The sequence below is a fragment of the Natator depressus genome, chromosome 22 (assembly GCF_965152275.1).
Source record: "Natator depressus isolate rNatDep1 chromosome 22, rNatDep2.hap1, whole genome shotgun sequence".
NCBI lineage: Eukaryota > Metazoa > Chordata > Testudines > Cheloniidae > Natator > Natator depressus.
This window is the reverse complement of record NC_134255.1, coordinates 8797966-8814096: the sequence shown is the minus strand read 5'-3', so window position 1 is coordinate 8814096 and position 16131 is coordinate 8797966. Positions and strand designations below refer to the sequence as shown.

At 47.0% G+C, this 16131-nt stretch overlaps 1 protein-coding gene across 1 annotated transcript in view; it reads left to right on the top strand.

The window, feature by feature from the left end:
• The window catches only part of LOC141975885 (opioid-binding protein/cell adhesion molecule homolog), an 801915-nt gene that overhangs the window by 641244 nt on the left and 144540 nt on the right, over positions 1–16131 (top strand). Inside the window, 1 exon segment of the mRNA XM_074936555.1 lies at positions 5529–5761. Coding sequence (XP_074792656.1) covers positions 5529–5761 — 233 coding nt within the window.

Below are 16131 nucleotides of genomic sequence, written 5' to 3'. Positions count from 1 at the left end.
CGCTCAGTGCTGAGCACCCTTCGCTCTTGCTGTTTTTAGCGGGAAGGATGACCATACCTACAGAAAGGGGGACTGAATCCTGGGAAGAAGATTTGGGGGGTTGGGGGGGGGATAATAAGGGGAACATGAGCTCCTAGTGCAATGCTGTAGCCAAAAAGGGCTAATGAGATCCCGGGATGCAGGGGAATCCCGAGTAAGAGTAGAGATGTTATTTTACCCTCTGTATTTGGCACTGACGAATATTACCCAGCCGAAACACAACATCTGAGAAGGGTTATTTCCTGTCTCATCAGACACTCTCTCCTCACCTGCCCCACCTCCTTCTGGATTTGCTACACAGTGATTCCTTGGGAGATGGATACAAGAGCCTTCAGGAGAATGTTATTGCAGGTTTGTCTTTGTTCTTAATTAGATCCCTTCAAGGGAAAACCTCCTGGCCCGGTTTATTATCCGGCTTTGTCAGAGCTTATCTGCTTTATCTAAACAATTTGGAGAAGTCTCTTTACCTGTTTGCTTTACGGGAGACATTATCATAATCCTTTGCAATTGGAAATAGGGACAAAGGGCCACTCCACAGATGAGGGGATGCCTGAGGCTTAGGAGCTAATGGATATTGGCCTTGGAACATGTCAAAGAATTATGCAGGGTGCTACTGGAATTTTGGTGCCTATGGCCATTTGTAGTTAGACCCCGATTTCCACTGTGGGCAGGTTCTGTAAGCGGACCCTTTGAAAATACAAAACTCGGCATACAAGTAGCCAGCCCATGTGCAAAGTGACAGAGTTTCTTGGTCTCAATTATGCTGGAGCATCTCCAGGGCTGATGTGTCAAGAAGAATTTGTTATTTCTGGTGACGTACTGGTTCATATTAACCATAGTCAGTAGGTGTGCTGCTTTCTCCCATCAGACACCAGCCTGAGCCCAAGTTTTGGCATTGTGTGAGGGTCATCTCTTTATAAAGTCACGTCCCATGGGAGTTTTTGCCTGAGAAAGCGCTTCAGAGAGCAAATGTGTGCAAAACATACCCAACACACCCGGACCCGTGCAGTTCTCCCGCTTTCATTGCAAACTCAAAACTCAGCCCAGGTTCAGTGAGTCATAAACATTGGCAGGTGTATGGTTTTGATGCAGTGCAGCAATTTCACCTGCTTTTTGCTTTGAGTTCTTTGGGTGCATTCCAAACTCATCAGGCGGCTGAAAGAAGGTGTGGCTGAGGTTCATGCAGACCTAGCTAGAGACTCAGCGGGCCTGGTTCTGATCTTGTTGACTCTGTCTTTTAACTGAGTAACTCCACTGACATCAACAGAGCCAATCCTGACTTCCACCGCTGCAAATGAGATCAGGAGCCAGACCAGAAACTCACAAATACTAGACAAGCGGATGCAATTATATGGGGGCATGTTGTGCTCCACACTACACAGGTTCACCTGCAGTCAGGGACTGCACCCAGTAAGCGAAAGAAGCATTTGAGCAACGGAGTTTTAACTTGCACAAAACTGGAGTAAACGACTCTTCACTGTCACTTCAAACCCTAGTCCCTGTACTTCTCCCCTAATGAGGGGACCAGATAGTACCTTGAGGGGCTTTATACTAGATATTTATATGAGAACAGACATGCAAGTTGTCTGTTTTACATATTACTGCCCTGATTTTTTCAGTTCACGCAATGAATAATTTACAGAAAATGTGTGTAAGTATCTCTTTATTATTCATTATAATGAACTGAGACAGGAGTAATAGTCCACTAGACTGGAATTCCCTAGGGCTCAACTTAACTAGGCTGCGCTTAGCTCTCCCACGGTTCATTTGAATAAAGGGAGGGCTCTGAATCCAGATATTAGAATAGCAGCGTATGTTGCAGGTCAGGACTGGGGTGTGCTGGCAGAGCTCTGGGGGTGTGGGAGAAGGACTGGGATAGCAGTGGGAGGGATGCTGCCCATCAGGGGTAGGGGGGTTGCTTTCAATTCAAGCCCACCTTTCATTTCATGGATGGCCTTCCCCAGAACTTGCAGTTCTTCATGGCTGGCTGCTGTGAAGTGAGGAGTCTTTTGGGGCGGCACTCTGGGGCTGATCCTGCTAGCTGCAGGGCACCTCCTGGGAAGCACTGTGTGCCCTCCACCTATGCCGACTTCCAGGAGACCTGCATCAGCTCACCACCTTGCAAAACCTTACCTTGCGATGTTGGGGATAGGAATAGCACAACGTGGGTACAGCAGGTGAGGATTGAGATTCACTGGTCGAATTCTGCAGGTGCTGAAGATTAGCCCTGCAGGTGATGCCACATGTCCGGATTCAAGTGCATTGGCAGAGCTGTACACAGAAGCCAAAACCTGGGCTGCGAGTCCAGATTAAGGTGCATGGGCAGAGTGGTATAAGGGGAACATGAAATATGATTCCAGTGGCTCAGTCCGTCTGTTGTTAAATACCCTGAAAAGATTTTTATTCTGAACTTGGATGGGGGAAATGCAGGGTGGAATGACCCCTCTTCCCCATGGTCTGTGGGTCCACCATGTCCTTGGGCTCCCATTCAATGATGCGGTGTCTCCTTCTGGAGTGGTGGAACCTGTCCCTTTGCCGCTCCTCCGGCTCTTGAGAGGCAAAGCTTATGTAGCTGCAGAAACGGCATCTTGTTTGAAATATGGCAGCCTCCTGGGGTAAAGGTAATAACATGCCAAGCTCAACGGACCATCTGTCTTCCTAGGAGTCCACACTTGAAGTGGCTAGTGGGAGCACGCAGCCGCTACAAGGGAGAATTATTTGTTTAAGGGGGAATATATCTCTAATTCCTCTGTACCGTGTGCCCAGGGGGGCACTGAAATATGCTTAATGCAGTCCCACCCGCACACCCCAAATCATAACCATGATAGAGTTGACACTTGGTGAACATGGCGTGGGAGGCATATAACTTTTCTGCAGCTTTGGTGCAAGAGGCCCGACACTCTCCTCCTGCCACATCTGGCGGCAGAAGTGAGTGAGATGAAACGTCTTGGAAGGTGCTACTGCCAATTTATAAGCTTGAAGAGGGGGCTGAGCAGGAGCAGCAGCGTCTGTGCATGGCGTGACCCAGCATGGCCTGATGATCCTGCCTCAGCACAGGGGGAAGGACCCGATAACCTCTTGGGGGCCCTTGTGGCCCCAGATTGCTGTGATTTCGATGCCGTTAATACTCTGAGAATTCCCCTTCCATACCAATGTCAAATCACATGCCTCAAACACAAAAAGAGGTACCTGGACCCCCCTGCTCTCATCCCTCCCATTTGAAAACAGAAGCAGCCTTGGACCTGTTCGTTTGCTAGGGATTAATGGCCCGCTTGGGCCAATATGGACTACAGACACAGCTTTTCGGCAAGGAACAGTGGAGGACCAGGTTAGTATCTGAGACAGCCTCTGATGGGGGTCTGTGTCCCATTGGCAGCTGGCTGAGCTTGATAAGCTTAGGTGGGTCCATAACTGTAAGGGTGGTGGTGTGGTTAAGGCACTAGGCTGGGACTCGGGAGACCTGGCTTCGATTCCCTCCGCTGCCGCAAACTCCCCGCATGGCCTTGGGCAAGTCACTTCTCTCGACTTGCCTCAGTCCCCCATCTGGAAAATGGGGATGAGAATACTCCCATTTCCTGCCCTTTGTCCCTCTTTTCTATTTCGACCGTAAGGCTCAGGTTTTTAAAAGGTGGTGAGATGTTACTGCACTCAGCCTTCGAGTCCTACGGGACTGAGGTGGCTAAGTTCCGTTTTCAAAAGAGGTGTTGGACCCTAAGTCTATTGAAAGTCAAAGAGACTCAGGTGCCTAAAGCCCAGATCCGTAAAGGTATTTAGATGCCTAACTTGCATTGTTTTCAGTGATTTGAGAATCTGGGCCTAAGTCACTTGTGAAGGTAACTCACTCAGGACTTGCAATGCTGAGCAGAGCAATGCCTAAATCCCTCAGAAATCTGGGCCTATGTGCTTTGGGGCAGGGACTATTTCCTAAAGTGTCTTTACAACAGCTAGCACGATGGGGCCCTGATCTCAGCTGGGTCCCATAGGCACTGCCACAATGCACAGAACAATAATCACCGAGCCACTTCGCAGCTCTGTGCCTCCGTTTCCCCATCTGTAAAATGGGGATATCACTGGCCTGCTTGTCAGGGGAATTATGAGAGTTAATTCATTCATGTATGAAAAGCCCTTGGAGATCTTTGAAAGGACAGTGCTATAGGAGGACCAAATATTACTATTACAACCCATCAATTAGTCCATTTTATCACAACCAAGTGTTCGTGCCTTCCGTGCTTGCTGAAGCTTTGGAAAGAAAGGGAATGCTCTGGAGAAATGCTTAGCTCCTGATATAGCCAAACATGTGATGCTTTTTCCGTGGGTGCTCCCAAGCTAGACAGACCCAGGAGTAAAATACATCAAGATCATCTATCAAAATTAAAAAGACATGTGTTCCAGCCTTCCAGGAACATTTTAATTCCTTCTTTGCGCCATTCCTCACCGATGGTAACTAACCGCTCAGAAACATAGCTCTAAAACTTTCTAGTGTCGAGTGGCAGGAGAGGGGAGGGCTGGACCTAGGCAGCAAATAAATAATTGAAGTGTGTGTGTGTGTGTGTGTGTGTGTGTGTGAGAGAGAGAGAGAGAGAGAGAGAGAGAGAGAGAGATTTACAGCTGCTTCTCCAAAGGCCCCCCTCATTCTTCATCTTTCTCCTTTGCCTCTTTCCCTGTCCATTTCTTGCCTTTATGTTGAGTCTGTTCAAGCCCTCTGGGGCTCAGCACAGTATATCTCACAGGGGCCGCCTGGAGGGCCTTATTGACAAGCCAAGCTGTCAGCAGATTTCACAGCTTCATCTAAAATTCTGTGTGTCCAGCCAGGGGAAAGGGGGGGGGGTAGGGGCTGTGATGGTCGTGAAAGAGGGGACCTACGGAGAGCCTCTCTGGGCGTTCAGAGGATAAACAGAGTGGCTTCCACCCAGAAAGGTGACACTGTTCCTTTCTGGGGGGCACCCTTTCTCCAATGCTTCAGAGCACCACGTGGTACTGCAGTGAACAGTCGAAACTTATCCGCATAAGGCTAGGATGTGACCGAACAGGTGGGATGTGTCAAATACCCTGGGATACATCCCCTCCAGATTCCTGCGCTGGAATTTGGAACTGAAGGGCACTCTGTGAATGTCTCTAGTATTGTCCCTTCTGAAAAGTCCCGTGGAATCGTTTCTGTGGTCGTTTGTCCAATTAATGTGGGTTGTAACCTCTTGGGGGTCAGGAACCTGCTTTTTATGTGGAGTCCCTACTACACTTTTGGAGGCTATGGGATAAGAATAATAATGAATACGTTTGCTAGAGTGGTTTCTATAAAACCCTATTTCATTGTTTTGCTGCCCTATTGTTTGCATCTCTATTATCCTGTACAGAGCTTTTTCATATTAAGTTGCCCAATCCCACGAGTGAACAAAATGACCTCTTTTCAGCGTCACTATTGGGCAGCTCTGTGGGCACGTTCCCAGCTGGCCATTGGCCTGTTTTCTGACACTGTCTCCCTCCATTTGTAGGTGTACTGTGGACGAGAGGGTCACGCGAGTAGCTTGGTTGAACCGTAGCACCATCCTGTACGCTGGAAATGACAAGTGGTCTATAGACAACCGCGTGGTCATCCTATCGAACACAAACACCCAGTACAGCATCAAGATCCATAATGTGGACGTGTACGACGAGGGGCCCTACACCTGCTCTGTGCAGACAGACAATCACCCGAAGACCTCACGGGTGCATCTGATCGTGCAAGGTAAGGCTCAGCGCTGCACGCTGAGAAAGAAACTTGTTAAGCTGAAGGGCGCCAGGGCTTCCCATCAGTACAGCTTCTATTAGGTGCTGCTGACGATGTGCAGGGGATAATGAGACTGATAATTCCTGCTCTCTCTGTCTTGGGTGCTTAGTAGTTGGGCATTGAAATCTTGTCCTTTGGATGCTGTTCCATACTCTGCTAGGTGTCCCAATGTCCTCTGATGATTATCCCATTGCAAGTGCTCTGCCGTCTTGGGATTGAATATAGATGAAGTGAGCTGTAGCTCACGAAAGCTTATGCTCAAATAAATTGGTTAGTCTCTAAGGTGCCACAAGTCCTCCTTTTCTTTTTGCGAATACAGACTAACATGGCTGCTACTCTGAAACCTGTCATAGAACAACTAGTTACTCTGCTAATTGAAAGTTTAGCTTGGGCCCCTTAGAGCTTGCCTCTTCCAGTTGGGAATTGCACCCAGGACTAATGGTTGTTAGCCAGGTATGTTATCAGCAAAGACATGGACCCATCAGCTTAAAGGGTCTGGATTGTTGTAGTCAATGAGCTCGGCTGGGGACTGCTTTTGAAGATCCTCCTGGTAACAGCTCAAGTGTTTTCCATAGAAGAAGATGAGAATGGCAAGCTGAAGTTTGTTTTGATAGTATCCTAGGCATTGGAAGAGCCAGCCAGGCATTGTCAATTCTTGCTTTCCCGCCTGCTTAGTGGGGCTCAGTTCCAGAGAAATAAGGGATTCTTAGCATTGGAAGTGATGTCTCAGTGGCACCTTACTGGCCTTGACAGCAGAGTTATCTTCTTCTTTGGGAAATGCAGTGCTGAAATAAAAGAACTGTCAGGTACTGTAGAGGAACAGATTCAAAGAGAACAAGGCTATCACTTTTCAGGAAAGAAGACAGATTGTGTAAGTACATCAAAGTCAATACAGGCCATAAAGGGCTTTTGGCACACAGCTTCAATGGATAATGCTATTAGAGAAACGCCTTGGCATAACATAAGCTGTTGGGTTGAAAAGTGGGAGTCTCGGAGTCTCTTCAATCAGAAGGCTCTCAGAGCTTCTAGATCTGAGACAGGCTGGGTAGGAGGAGGTGGGCTGCAGCATGTATCTCTTTCTAAAGGAGTTCCATTGAGTTGGAATATTTGATCCAAATCAGACAAGTCTGAAAGCTTCCAGTACCTGTTGGATAACATGAACTATAAACTCAGAAGGCATGCGCCCTGCATCCCCTGGAAGGAGAAGGAATCCTCCTTGCGTGACTAGGTCAGGAAAATGACCCTGTGCATTAAGAGGAGGGGGTGACACTGACACCCTATGGGTTAGAGAGCTTTGGTCACTGGTGGAAAGAGCTGTCAAAGAAGGGGATGTAGGGTAGTTTTCACAGCCAGTTGAATCATAGAAATAAATGCTGAAATGCATTAGTTCAATTATCTTCAAAGAATAATGAGACCATCTTTGCCCATGAGGAGCTCTTGTTTTTCTCAGCACTAAACAGATTTCACCCCTTCACCACCCACCCACCCGCCCACTTCAATTAGAAAGTAACTCCAGATCCCTACTTCTTTGCAACAGCTATTGGGTTTTGTCCAGTCTATAGATTAATTTTTCAGAGTTAGTGTTAGTTCAGGTTAGATAAAGATAATGAAAGTTTCCTAATCCTCTTAAAGAAGATTTATCTGGCTGAGTAGAAAGCTCTCAGAATACAATAAGGCATGTATAAAACCAGGACCTAATCTTTCCTTTAATTTCAAACAGCTGATGGGTATTGATTTTGCAATGAGCAAATCTGAAAAATATCTGTGCCCCAACCTGTTTCTTAAAAAAACTCCTACGATTATTTATCCTCTCTCCATTTAGAAATGCTAAGGTCTGATTACTCCCACCAATCAGCTATCATTAAGGAAGAGAAAAACCCACCAAAATCTGTCACCTACCCGGTTAATTATGTATAGATCTAGGAATCAGTTACCTCACCGCTCGCCCAGATTATTGTATGCTGTTGTTCTTGCTAAGCCTCTGATGGAATTTACTGTCATAGTCCATTTGGGGGGGACTGTATGCTGCACCAGGCATTCTAAAATAATCAAGGCATTGTCACCAGGGAAGGGCAAAACTGATTTGGGAAAAACAAAATAACTTACTCGGCCTTTCCCTCCCCGTTTGGGGGCATTTCTAGACCCGAACTCAGACAAAGCAGCTGCTGAAATGTTTGCATGGCTGCATATTCCATTTTTACACCCATCTACACATCTGACATTCAGCAGGGTCTGGAAAGCCAAGCACTAATATACCCCCCCAAAAAAGCCTGATCTTGTGAGATATGCACCTAAATTTGCAGAGCCAATAGACTCTGAGACATCTCTCTCTATAACCCGAATCTATTTATCTACCCTATCCTGTCTTTATCTTTCTAATTCATCCATTGCCCATTTCTGATGTATCTGAGCACTTGACACTATTATATAAATCCACGTGAGTGATTTACATGTGGACTTCTCTTTTTCTTTCTCCTCCAAGATCCAAATTCCAAACCTTTTGAGGTTCACCCATACCTAACTGTAACTAGATACAGGTTCAGAAGGCAAGTTTCAGAACTGGTTATGGATTGCATTTAGGAGAGGGTTCAAGAAGCAGGTTTGATGCCAAGGCAAGTGTTCGGTGTCACGTTTGATGATGCTGAAATTCCTTGTGCTGGTCTTACGATAGTTTATCTCCAGATACATGATTTTGCGATATGGTCCATCTTAGCCTGAAGTCTCAGGAGAACAGCAGTTGCCATCCAAACCATTTACTAGTAAATTAACTATAAATATCCTGGTGTGATTGTCTTATCTCTGTACTGGCACTTCAGTGTAACTACTTACATGGTTAAAGCTAGGCATATGCTTACGTACCTCACTGAATTGGGGCTTATGTGATCCAGCTTAGTGGTTATATGCCCAGTTTCAAACTGGAACCACTCAAAATGTGTCTGTTTCTGCAAAGTTTCACTTTGAGCTTTGAGGTTAAAATTCCCACCAGTGCCATCGATCTACTGCAGTTATCGTCCCTGGTGTAATTAAGTCCATGGAATAATCAGAGGCATGCATTTGGCCCTGGGATTGTAAATGGTAGGTCTAAACTGGAATTTACAAGGGGGCAGGGCGTGATGTCAGGCTTAACTACAACACCCTTTGCTGCCTCCACGGGGTTCATATTAAGGACTGGAAAAGACTGGCTGGGGACTAATATTAGGAGAGGAGAGTATTGTTAGAGAGCAGGAAACAGATGGAAAACGAGTGGCTCTCTTTTTTGCCGCAAGGGTGTGTGTCTGAAATGAGTGTGTGTGTGAGACAGAGAGAGAGATTATATCTTTGCCTATTTCCCCCTCCACACGCTCCAACTCCCTTCTGCACATAACAACCAATATCTTGCCTACTAAAATCCATGTGTCATTATCTTATCTCTTTAAAACAAGACGAAAAAGCCTCTTACTTCACAGAGACACTTGTGCCAAACTCTGCTTGCAGCAAGAGGAGAGTGCAGGGAGGTAGAGATCCAGGGGACCTGCAGCCGTGGCTTTCACAGCAGCGAAATCTGCAATGCAGACTTTTCCCCTAAAGGGCTCAAGAATCGAGAAGGTTCGGGATTGTGATGTTCATGGCCAACCTTCCTCTGGAAATGCTTTATTTCCACACACTGGGCCAATTTTGCCTCAAGCGTAACCAGGCATTGTTTGGTTGACTTTAACGGAGTTCTCCCCACTTTACGTCAGCTGTGAATTTGGTCAGTAATTCTTAGCTTTACCTTTATTCATCCAGATGACTGGGTCTTCCTTTCACACTCTCCATGTCTGTCCAGTGTCATGATCATGACTCAGTGCTAAGGAGGCTTGTGGCCAAGTGGTGCTTGAAGCAATTTCACTGCTCGTATGGACAGGGCAAAACCAGGAAGTGCTCGTGGTGCTGAAAATGGTGTTGTCCCGTCCGTACTATCAATTAAGCCATTGTCAGGACGTGCTCAGAGAGAGTGAGGGCAAAGGTCATAGCAATGGGTCAATTTCCCCATTTAGCCATGCCTTCTAAATTGAATCTGAGTTTGAGGGGCACAAGTGACTGTGCGAATGGCTGATTTTTTTGATTTTTTTCGGCTGGCAATTCTGAAAAATTGGGGGCAGGGGAGATTGTTTCAGGCTGCCCTAAAAACAAAAGTTTATTGAAACTTTCAGCTCCACAAAATAGTTTCAGGTAGAACAAAACATTTTGTTTGACCCGCAGTGAAACTTTGCATTGAGATTTGGAGCTTTTTAAAACAAAAAGTCATTCGGAATAAAAAAAAAAATCAAAAACGTTTGTTGACTTCTTTCCGATTTCTGTTTCGACACGCACTGTTTGGCAAAACCGGCACAATTCTGTGAAGCAGCCCAGAGTCACTGACTCTCCATTTTTCACTGGGAAAAAAGTTTCAGCTGAAAAATGTCACCCATTTGTACAGCTGACTGCACTATAATGGAAACCAGTTAACCTGGACGCAGTGCAGCTTGCACATTTAAAAAAGCTTTTCCTTACTGGCCTCCTATCAGTGGAAATGAATTAATTATTTTCTTTTTTGTGATTTGGGACTGCTAGCGTGACCCACGCCTGCTTGGTGTGGTGCTCTGTCCCCCTCTAGTGGCACCTAGACCATCTAGCGATTGATGAGTCTGCTACAGCCATGGCTAAGAACTATGTATCTTTCAGCTCATGCAGTAGGGGCTCATACGCTAAGCTTCCGAGGTCCTAGGTTCGACTGGTGATCGGAGATACAGAAACTTTCACCGCTTGTTTCCTGCTTCAGATGCAGCCCGGGTTGATCACGAGTGGGAGCTGTTTTGCTCTGACAACCCTTTGATGGCCTGAGTCCAGTTCTGAGTGGGCAGTATCACAGAGCAAACCACCAGCGTTGACAGTAATTGCCCATCTCAGCAGAGAGGCCAAGGACTAAATGGGCCATGGAGACTGAATGCCCATCTTAACTCTGCAGTTGGTTCTTCCTGGTTAAGGTTGAGACTTGCAGGGTAAGAGCAGCATATGGAGAATTTGCACAGTTGCAGCACACATTGTCCCTGTTCAGTGGATAAGTAGAGGACTCCAGTCTCTGGGGCTGTCAGTCAGCATTAAATTCATGTACATTTTAAATAAAAAGCCCAAACTCTGCATTATCTCTAGTGTAAACTGTAACATTTTGGACCAGTAATTACAGTGTGTACATGATGTCAACCTCATTTTTCATACAGTGCCTGAAGGGAGGCAGTGTTGTCTAGTGGTCAGAGCAAAGGAGTGGGGGCCAATATTCCTGGATTCTGTTCCCAGTTCTCGCCACCTGACTTGCTGTGTGACATGAGGCAAAGTTCGCTAATTGCCTGGTGTTTCCCCATCTCTTAAATGGGGATAATAATCCTTAATTCACTGTTATTAATGCTCATGAAGTGCTGAGAGAGACTCAGATAGAAGTGCTCTCAGGTAGGAGAGCAAAGGATCATCATTTTTACCTAGTTACACCCAGTGGAAGTGTCAGTGCTCTGATAGAAAGTTGGCACTTAAAAGACCCTCACCACATTCTGCTGAATCAGGAAGATTACGGCCAGAATGCAGCAATAAAAATGAAGGAAGGGAAGGGCGGGGGGAATCCTGAGTTCAAAACTTTGAGTGCAGTTTCAGCACGGAGCGAAAATCTACTGGTGAAGCTGAAAACTCCTGAAAACTGGCGAGAGACCTGAACCCAAATGCTGGCTCTAAAGAGACCCAAGCTTTGGGGGAAATTGCATTTGGATCTGAAATTTGTGATTGGCCCTATTCTGTATAACCAGAGGATACAGTGGTCAGGTGGTGAAGGCACTGGACTGCAATTTAGGAGATCTGGGAGGCTCCTTCCAACTCTGCCACCAGCTCTTGGGCGATCTTGGGCAAGTCACTTAAGGTACAGTTTTCAAAAGCAGCTAAATGACGTTAGAGCTCATGGCCCAGCTTGACAACGGTATTTAGATGTTGCTCTGCTCAGCATTACAATGCCTAACCGGCTCAGGAGCGTAAGTCTCATTTTCAAAAGTGATTTAGGGACTTAGGAGCCCAAGCCCTATGATTTTTTAATGAGTCTTAGGCTAAAGGCCTAAGTCCCATTTGCAAATGGGTCTCAGGTGCCCACGTCATTTAGAGCGCGGTTGAAAATGTTACCTTTATGCTGTGTCTGCACGGATGGGCGGCGTGTAGTGCACGGGCACCACATGTGTAACTACAGGCTGCTATGAAAGGTCACTGCAGTGTGTAGCTACTTGCTGCAGTGAAAAGACTCCAGCAGTCAGGGGGCAGTGGGGAAAGGCTCCAACCACAGGCGTGCCAACTTTCTGATTTCCCTGGGGGTGCTCGGGCCCCACCCCTGCCTCTTCCTGCCCCGCTCTGCCCCTCCCCAGAGCACGCCCCGCCCTTGCTCTGCCTCTTCCTGCCCCCACTCCTTCCCCTCCTGCCAGTGCCTTCTGCCCACCGCGGAACAGCTGATCAGCAGCAGGCGGGAGGCGCTGGTGGGGGAAGAGCTGATCAGCGGGGCCCCAGAGCACCCACAGAGTCAGCACCTATGGCTCCAGCAGCTACCTTTTCCTGCTTGCCTCCCCACTGCCAGATCCTTTCGCCACTGCTGGAGACTTTCCCTGTGGTGGGGAAGCAGTGGGGCACTACACTGCTAAAAATAGGCTTGTAGAAATGGGAGGCACTGCTTGGGCGTGTCGAGAGCCATATAGGGTACATATCCCGGGGGGGTCAGGCATGTAGGGCTCTCCCCCGCCTAAGCCGTATCTCACCATCTACGCTACTGTCTATACCCATGCTCGCTGAGTGGGCAGTGTCTGTACTCTACAGGCTGCTGTAAGTGTAGATGTACCATGAATCTCTTTGTGCCTCAAATCTACATCTGTCAAATGGAGTTCACTTTTCTCTCCAACCCTCTGTCTGCTTGGTTTGTTTAGACAGTAAATTATTTGGACCGGGGTTTGTCTCTTACTACATGTTTGTACAATACTCATTCCTGCTGCTCTCAATGGACGCCTCTAGGCACTCTCATTATAGCACTAATGATAGCAATGGGTGGGAGCAAAGCCCTACCTCTGTCCCAGCCCTCCTGGCATTTTGGGGACATTCGGACGTGGGCCCGAATGTGGAGGCTCAGGTCCATCGCCCTGGAAAACCCAGGAGATGCCAGTGGAACCACAGACAGACAGCCTGGGGCAACACAAGTGGGAGGTTCATGCTCCTTGACTTAATGAGCTGCATTGTGTGCTCAGCTTGGCTAGCAAACAGGCATTAATGACCAGTTAGCAACTGTGTTCAGGTCAATTAATTTATATGTGTATTTTGCAAAACTAAAAGTTGCCCAGTTAAATTATTGACTCTTTGTCCCTGTATTCAATTTGTTTTTAATTGCACGACTGCAGGGCCAGACCTCCCCTCGTAGCAACCCCACGGTAAATCTGCCAGTGACTCAACAATCAACAATAAATGTGTCTCTTCATGTCATTATTAATATGTCTCCTGGATTGGTTCATTACAGCAGTTATCAACGGTTTATAAGAGCGGGGATGGCGCAGGGCCAGAGGGCTTTTTTTTTTCCTTTTCTTTTCTCTTTTTCAGAGGCTATCTTGTCGTTATAAGATGGATGGTTTCATGCACACACAAGTGCATGTGTGTGTGAGAGAGAGAAAGAGACAGAGAGAGTTATAAACAGAAAGATACCTGGGATATAATTTAATGTAACTAGGATATGAGCCACCTAATCCTCGTCTTATCATAAATAGCTGCTGGGCTTAGGACTTCTCTCTGTCTATCTCCCTCTGCTCTCGCTATCCCTGTATAAATGAAACTAGAGCAGATTTGGCAGACCAAGTAAAGGTGAATGGGGAGGGAGGGGGGAAATAATTGTCAGAGTGACTTCATTGGCACTAATGACATCAGAGGAGCTGTAATTTCGCTATCAGACCAGTTAGAGCCTTTTGCCTTCAAAAGGGTGTTGATTAATAAAGACAGAAATGCAGCTCTTGGAAGGGAAGTGAGATTCCGGCTAGACGGAAGCCAAAAAATCCTCACAGACATGCCAGCCAACAAGGCCACTTCCTTTTCATTTGATTATTTGTGCGGGTGAGTGATTTGCAATCCTGTCGGAGAGGGAAGCATCCTTTTTCAGTGTGCCATGGAAATGCATGCAGAGAAATCATTGGAAGCATCAGTGGTATAAACCAGAGCACTCTGGAATCTACTGACAGCACAGACCTCCCGCAGCCTCCCATGCATGGATTGTCTCAGGATATGGAATATATTTCTCTCTTGAATACAGAGCTCTTAGTCAATGGTTTGGTTGATGCTGTGCATTTTACACTTAATGTACCGCTTAAAAATATCACTCCTTTTCCTCGGTAGCACAGACTCCTCGGAGAGGGAAATGAATGACATAAAAATCATGCATCAGTGACAATTGGGGTGGCATGGAAGAGACTGCAGCAATGGGGGAAGGAGATGAAGGGTGAGTGGAAAAGATGGGAGGTAGTGAAGAGGGCATAGGGACAGGGATAGGGGAAATGGCAGGTATGGAGTAATACTTACCATCTCTAGGGCACTTTACCAACATCAACCAATTGATCAAGTTAGGAAGTATAGTCAGAGAAGGGCCGGCTGTTTGGAGCGGCTAATAGAAAAATAGAGGAAATTGGAAGAGGTTGATAATGGGAGGCAAAGAAGGAGAGACGGTGTGAGGGTATTAGAAAGGGCTGGAGGGAAAATGGAGACAGGATGATAGAAAGTGGGACACAGAAGAAGAAATGGAGACGATCCTGGGGAAACAGGGAAAACACATAGCAAGAGGGAAACATAGAAGGAAGTGAGAAAGAAGAGGTTTGGGGAAGAGGGGAGAATAGGAGATAAAAGGGCTCGATCCTGCAAGGTGCTAAGCATTTTGGCCCTGCTGCAGGAAAGCGCTAGGGCCATGTGCTGAACTGTAAGCATGTGGTAGTCTCATTGAAGTCAATGGGAGTGCTCGCATGCTGAAAGTTCATAGACTCATGTGGGGTCACAGATTTTAGAGCTAGAAGAGACCAGTATGATCATCTAGACTGACCTGAATAATACAGTCCAGACCATTTTACTGAGTGATTCCTTCTGCAGCAAGCCCATAACTTCTGGTTGAGTTGAAACGTATCTTTTAGACAGAAGTCCAGTCTTGATGTAAAGGCTTCAAGTGAGAGGGAATCCACCATGTACCTAGATAGGCGGTTCCAATAGTCAGTTACCTCATGGTTACAAATTCATGACTTATTTCTAGTGTGAATTCATAGAATATCAGGGTTGGAAGGGACCTCAGGAAGTCATCTAGTCCAACCCCCCGCTCAAAGCAGGACCAATCCCCAATTTTTTTTGCCCTGGATCCCTAAATGGCCCTCTCAAGGATTGAACTCACAACCCTGGGTTTAGCAGGCCAATGCTCAAACCACTGAGCTATCGCTGCCCCCAGTTTGGCTGGGTTCAGCACTTCTGTTTCATCCAAGCACAAGTCGACCATCACACGGCTGCCGCCTGCATGCAGGTTTGTGATGAAAGACTCCCAGAAATCACTGCTCCTGTTTTCACCACCACCCATCTGTCGCCAGAATTCGGCTGGGTTCAGCTCCCAGCCCCTGGATCTGGTTGTCTGCTGGATTAAAGAGCCCTCTAGCAGGAATCTTCTCCCTATGGAGGTACTTATAGACCATGATCAAATCACCTCTTAACCTTTTCTTGGAAAAAAAAAGCCTCAATAAATTGAGCTCCTGAAGTTTCAATGTCAAGCAGGTTTTCAAGAGCTAAAATCATTCTGGTCACTCTTTTCTGAACTCTCTGCGGATTCTCAACAACCTTTTAGCGGTGTGGGCACCAGAACTGGATACCTCATCCAGTCACGGTTTCACCAGTGTTGTGTACACAGTGATAATACCACCCTCCCTCTCTGATGGACCGCAACCTTGTTGTGGTGGAGATGCTTGCGTGGGCTAAAGACCCTCAGAGCTACATAGTCCAGAGCTGTCATACTCCTGGTAGGGTCCCCCATGGCTGGCAGGTCTGAGGCAAGACTCCTGGCTAACCGTGGTCCAAACTTCACAAGACCCCAGTGGTGGATCAGGTGCATATAAAGGACCTTTTAGTACTCTGCGGCTGTGAAGGCGGGTGAGGGCTGCAGCAGGCGGGAGGCCTCTGGTTTTCTTGGCTCTCCTTGCCACTGGGTCAGGGCTTTCCTCCTGTCAAGTTTCATGTGGTCACTGCCTGCGCACCGGTTTCCCCACGTTAAAAGATTTTGCGCGCAGGCCTCTGCCTAAGGGCTCACGCCTGCACAA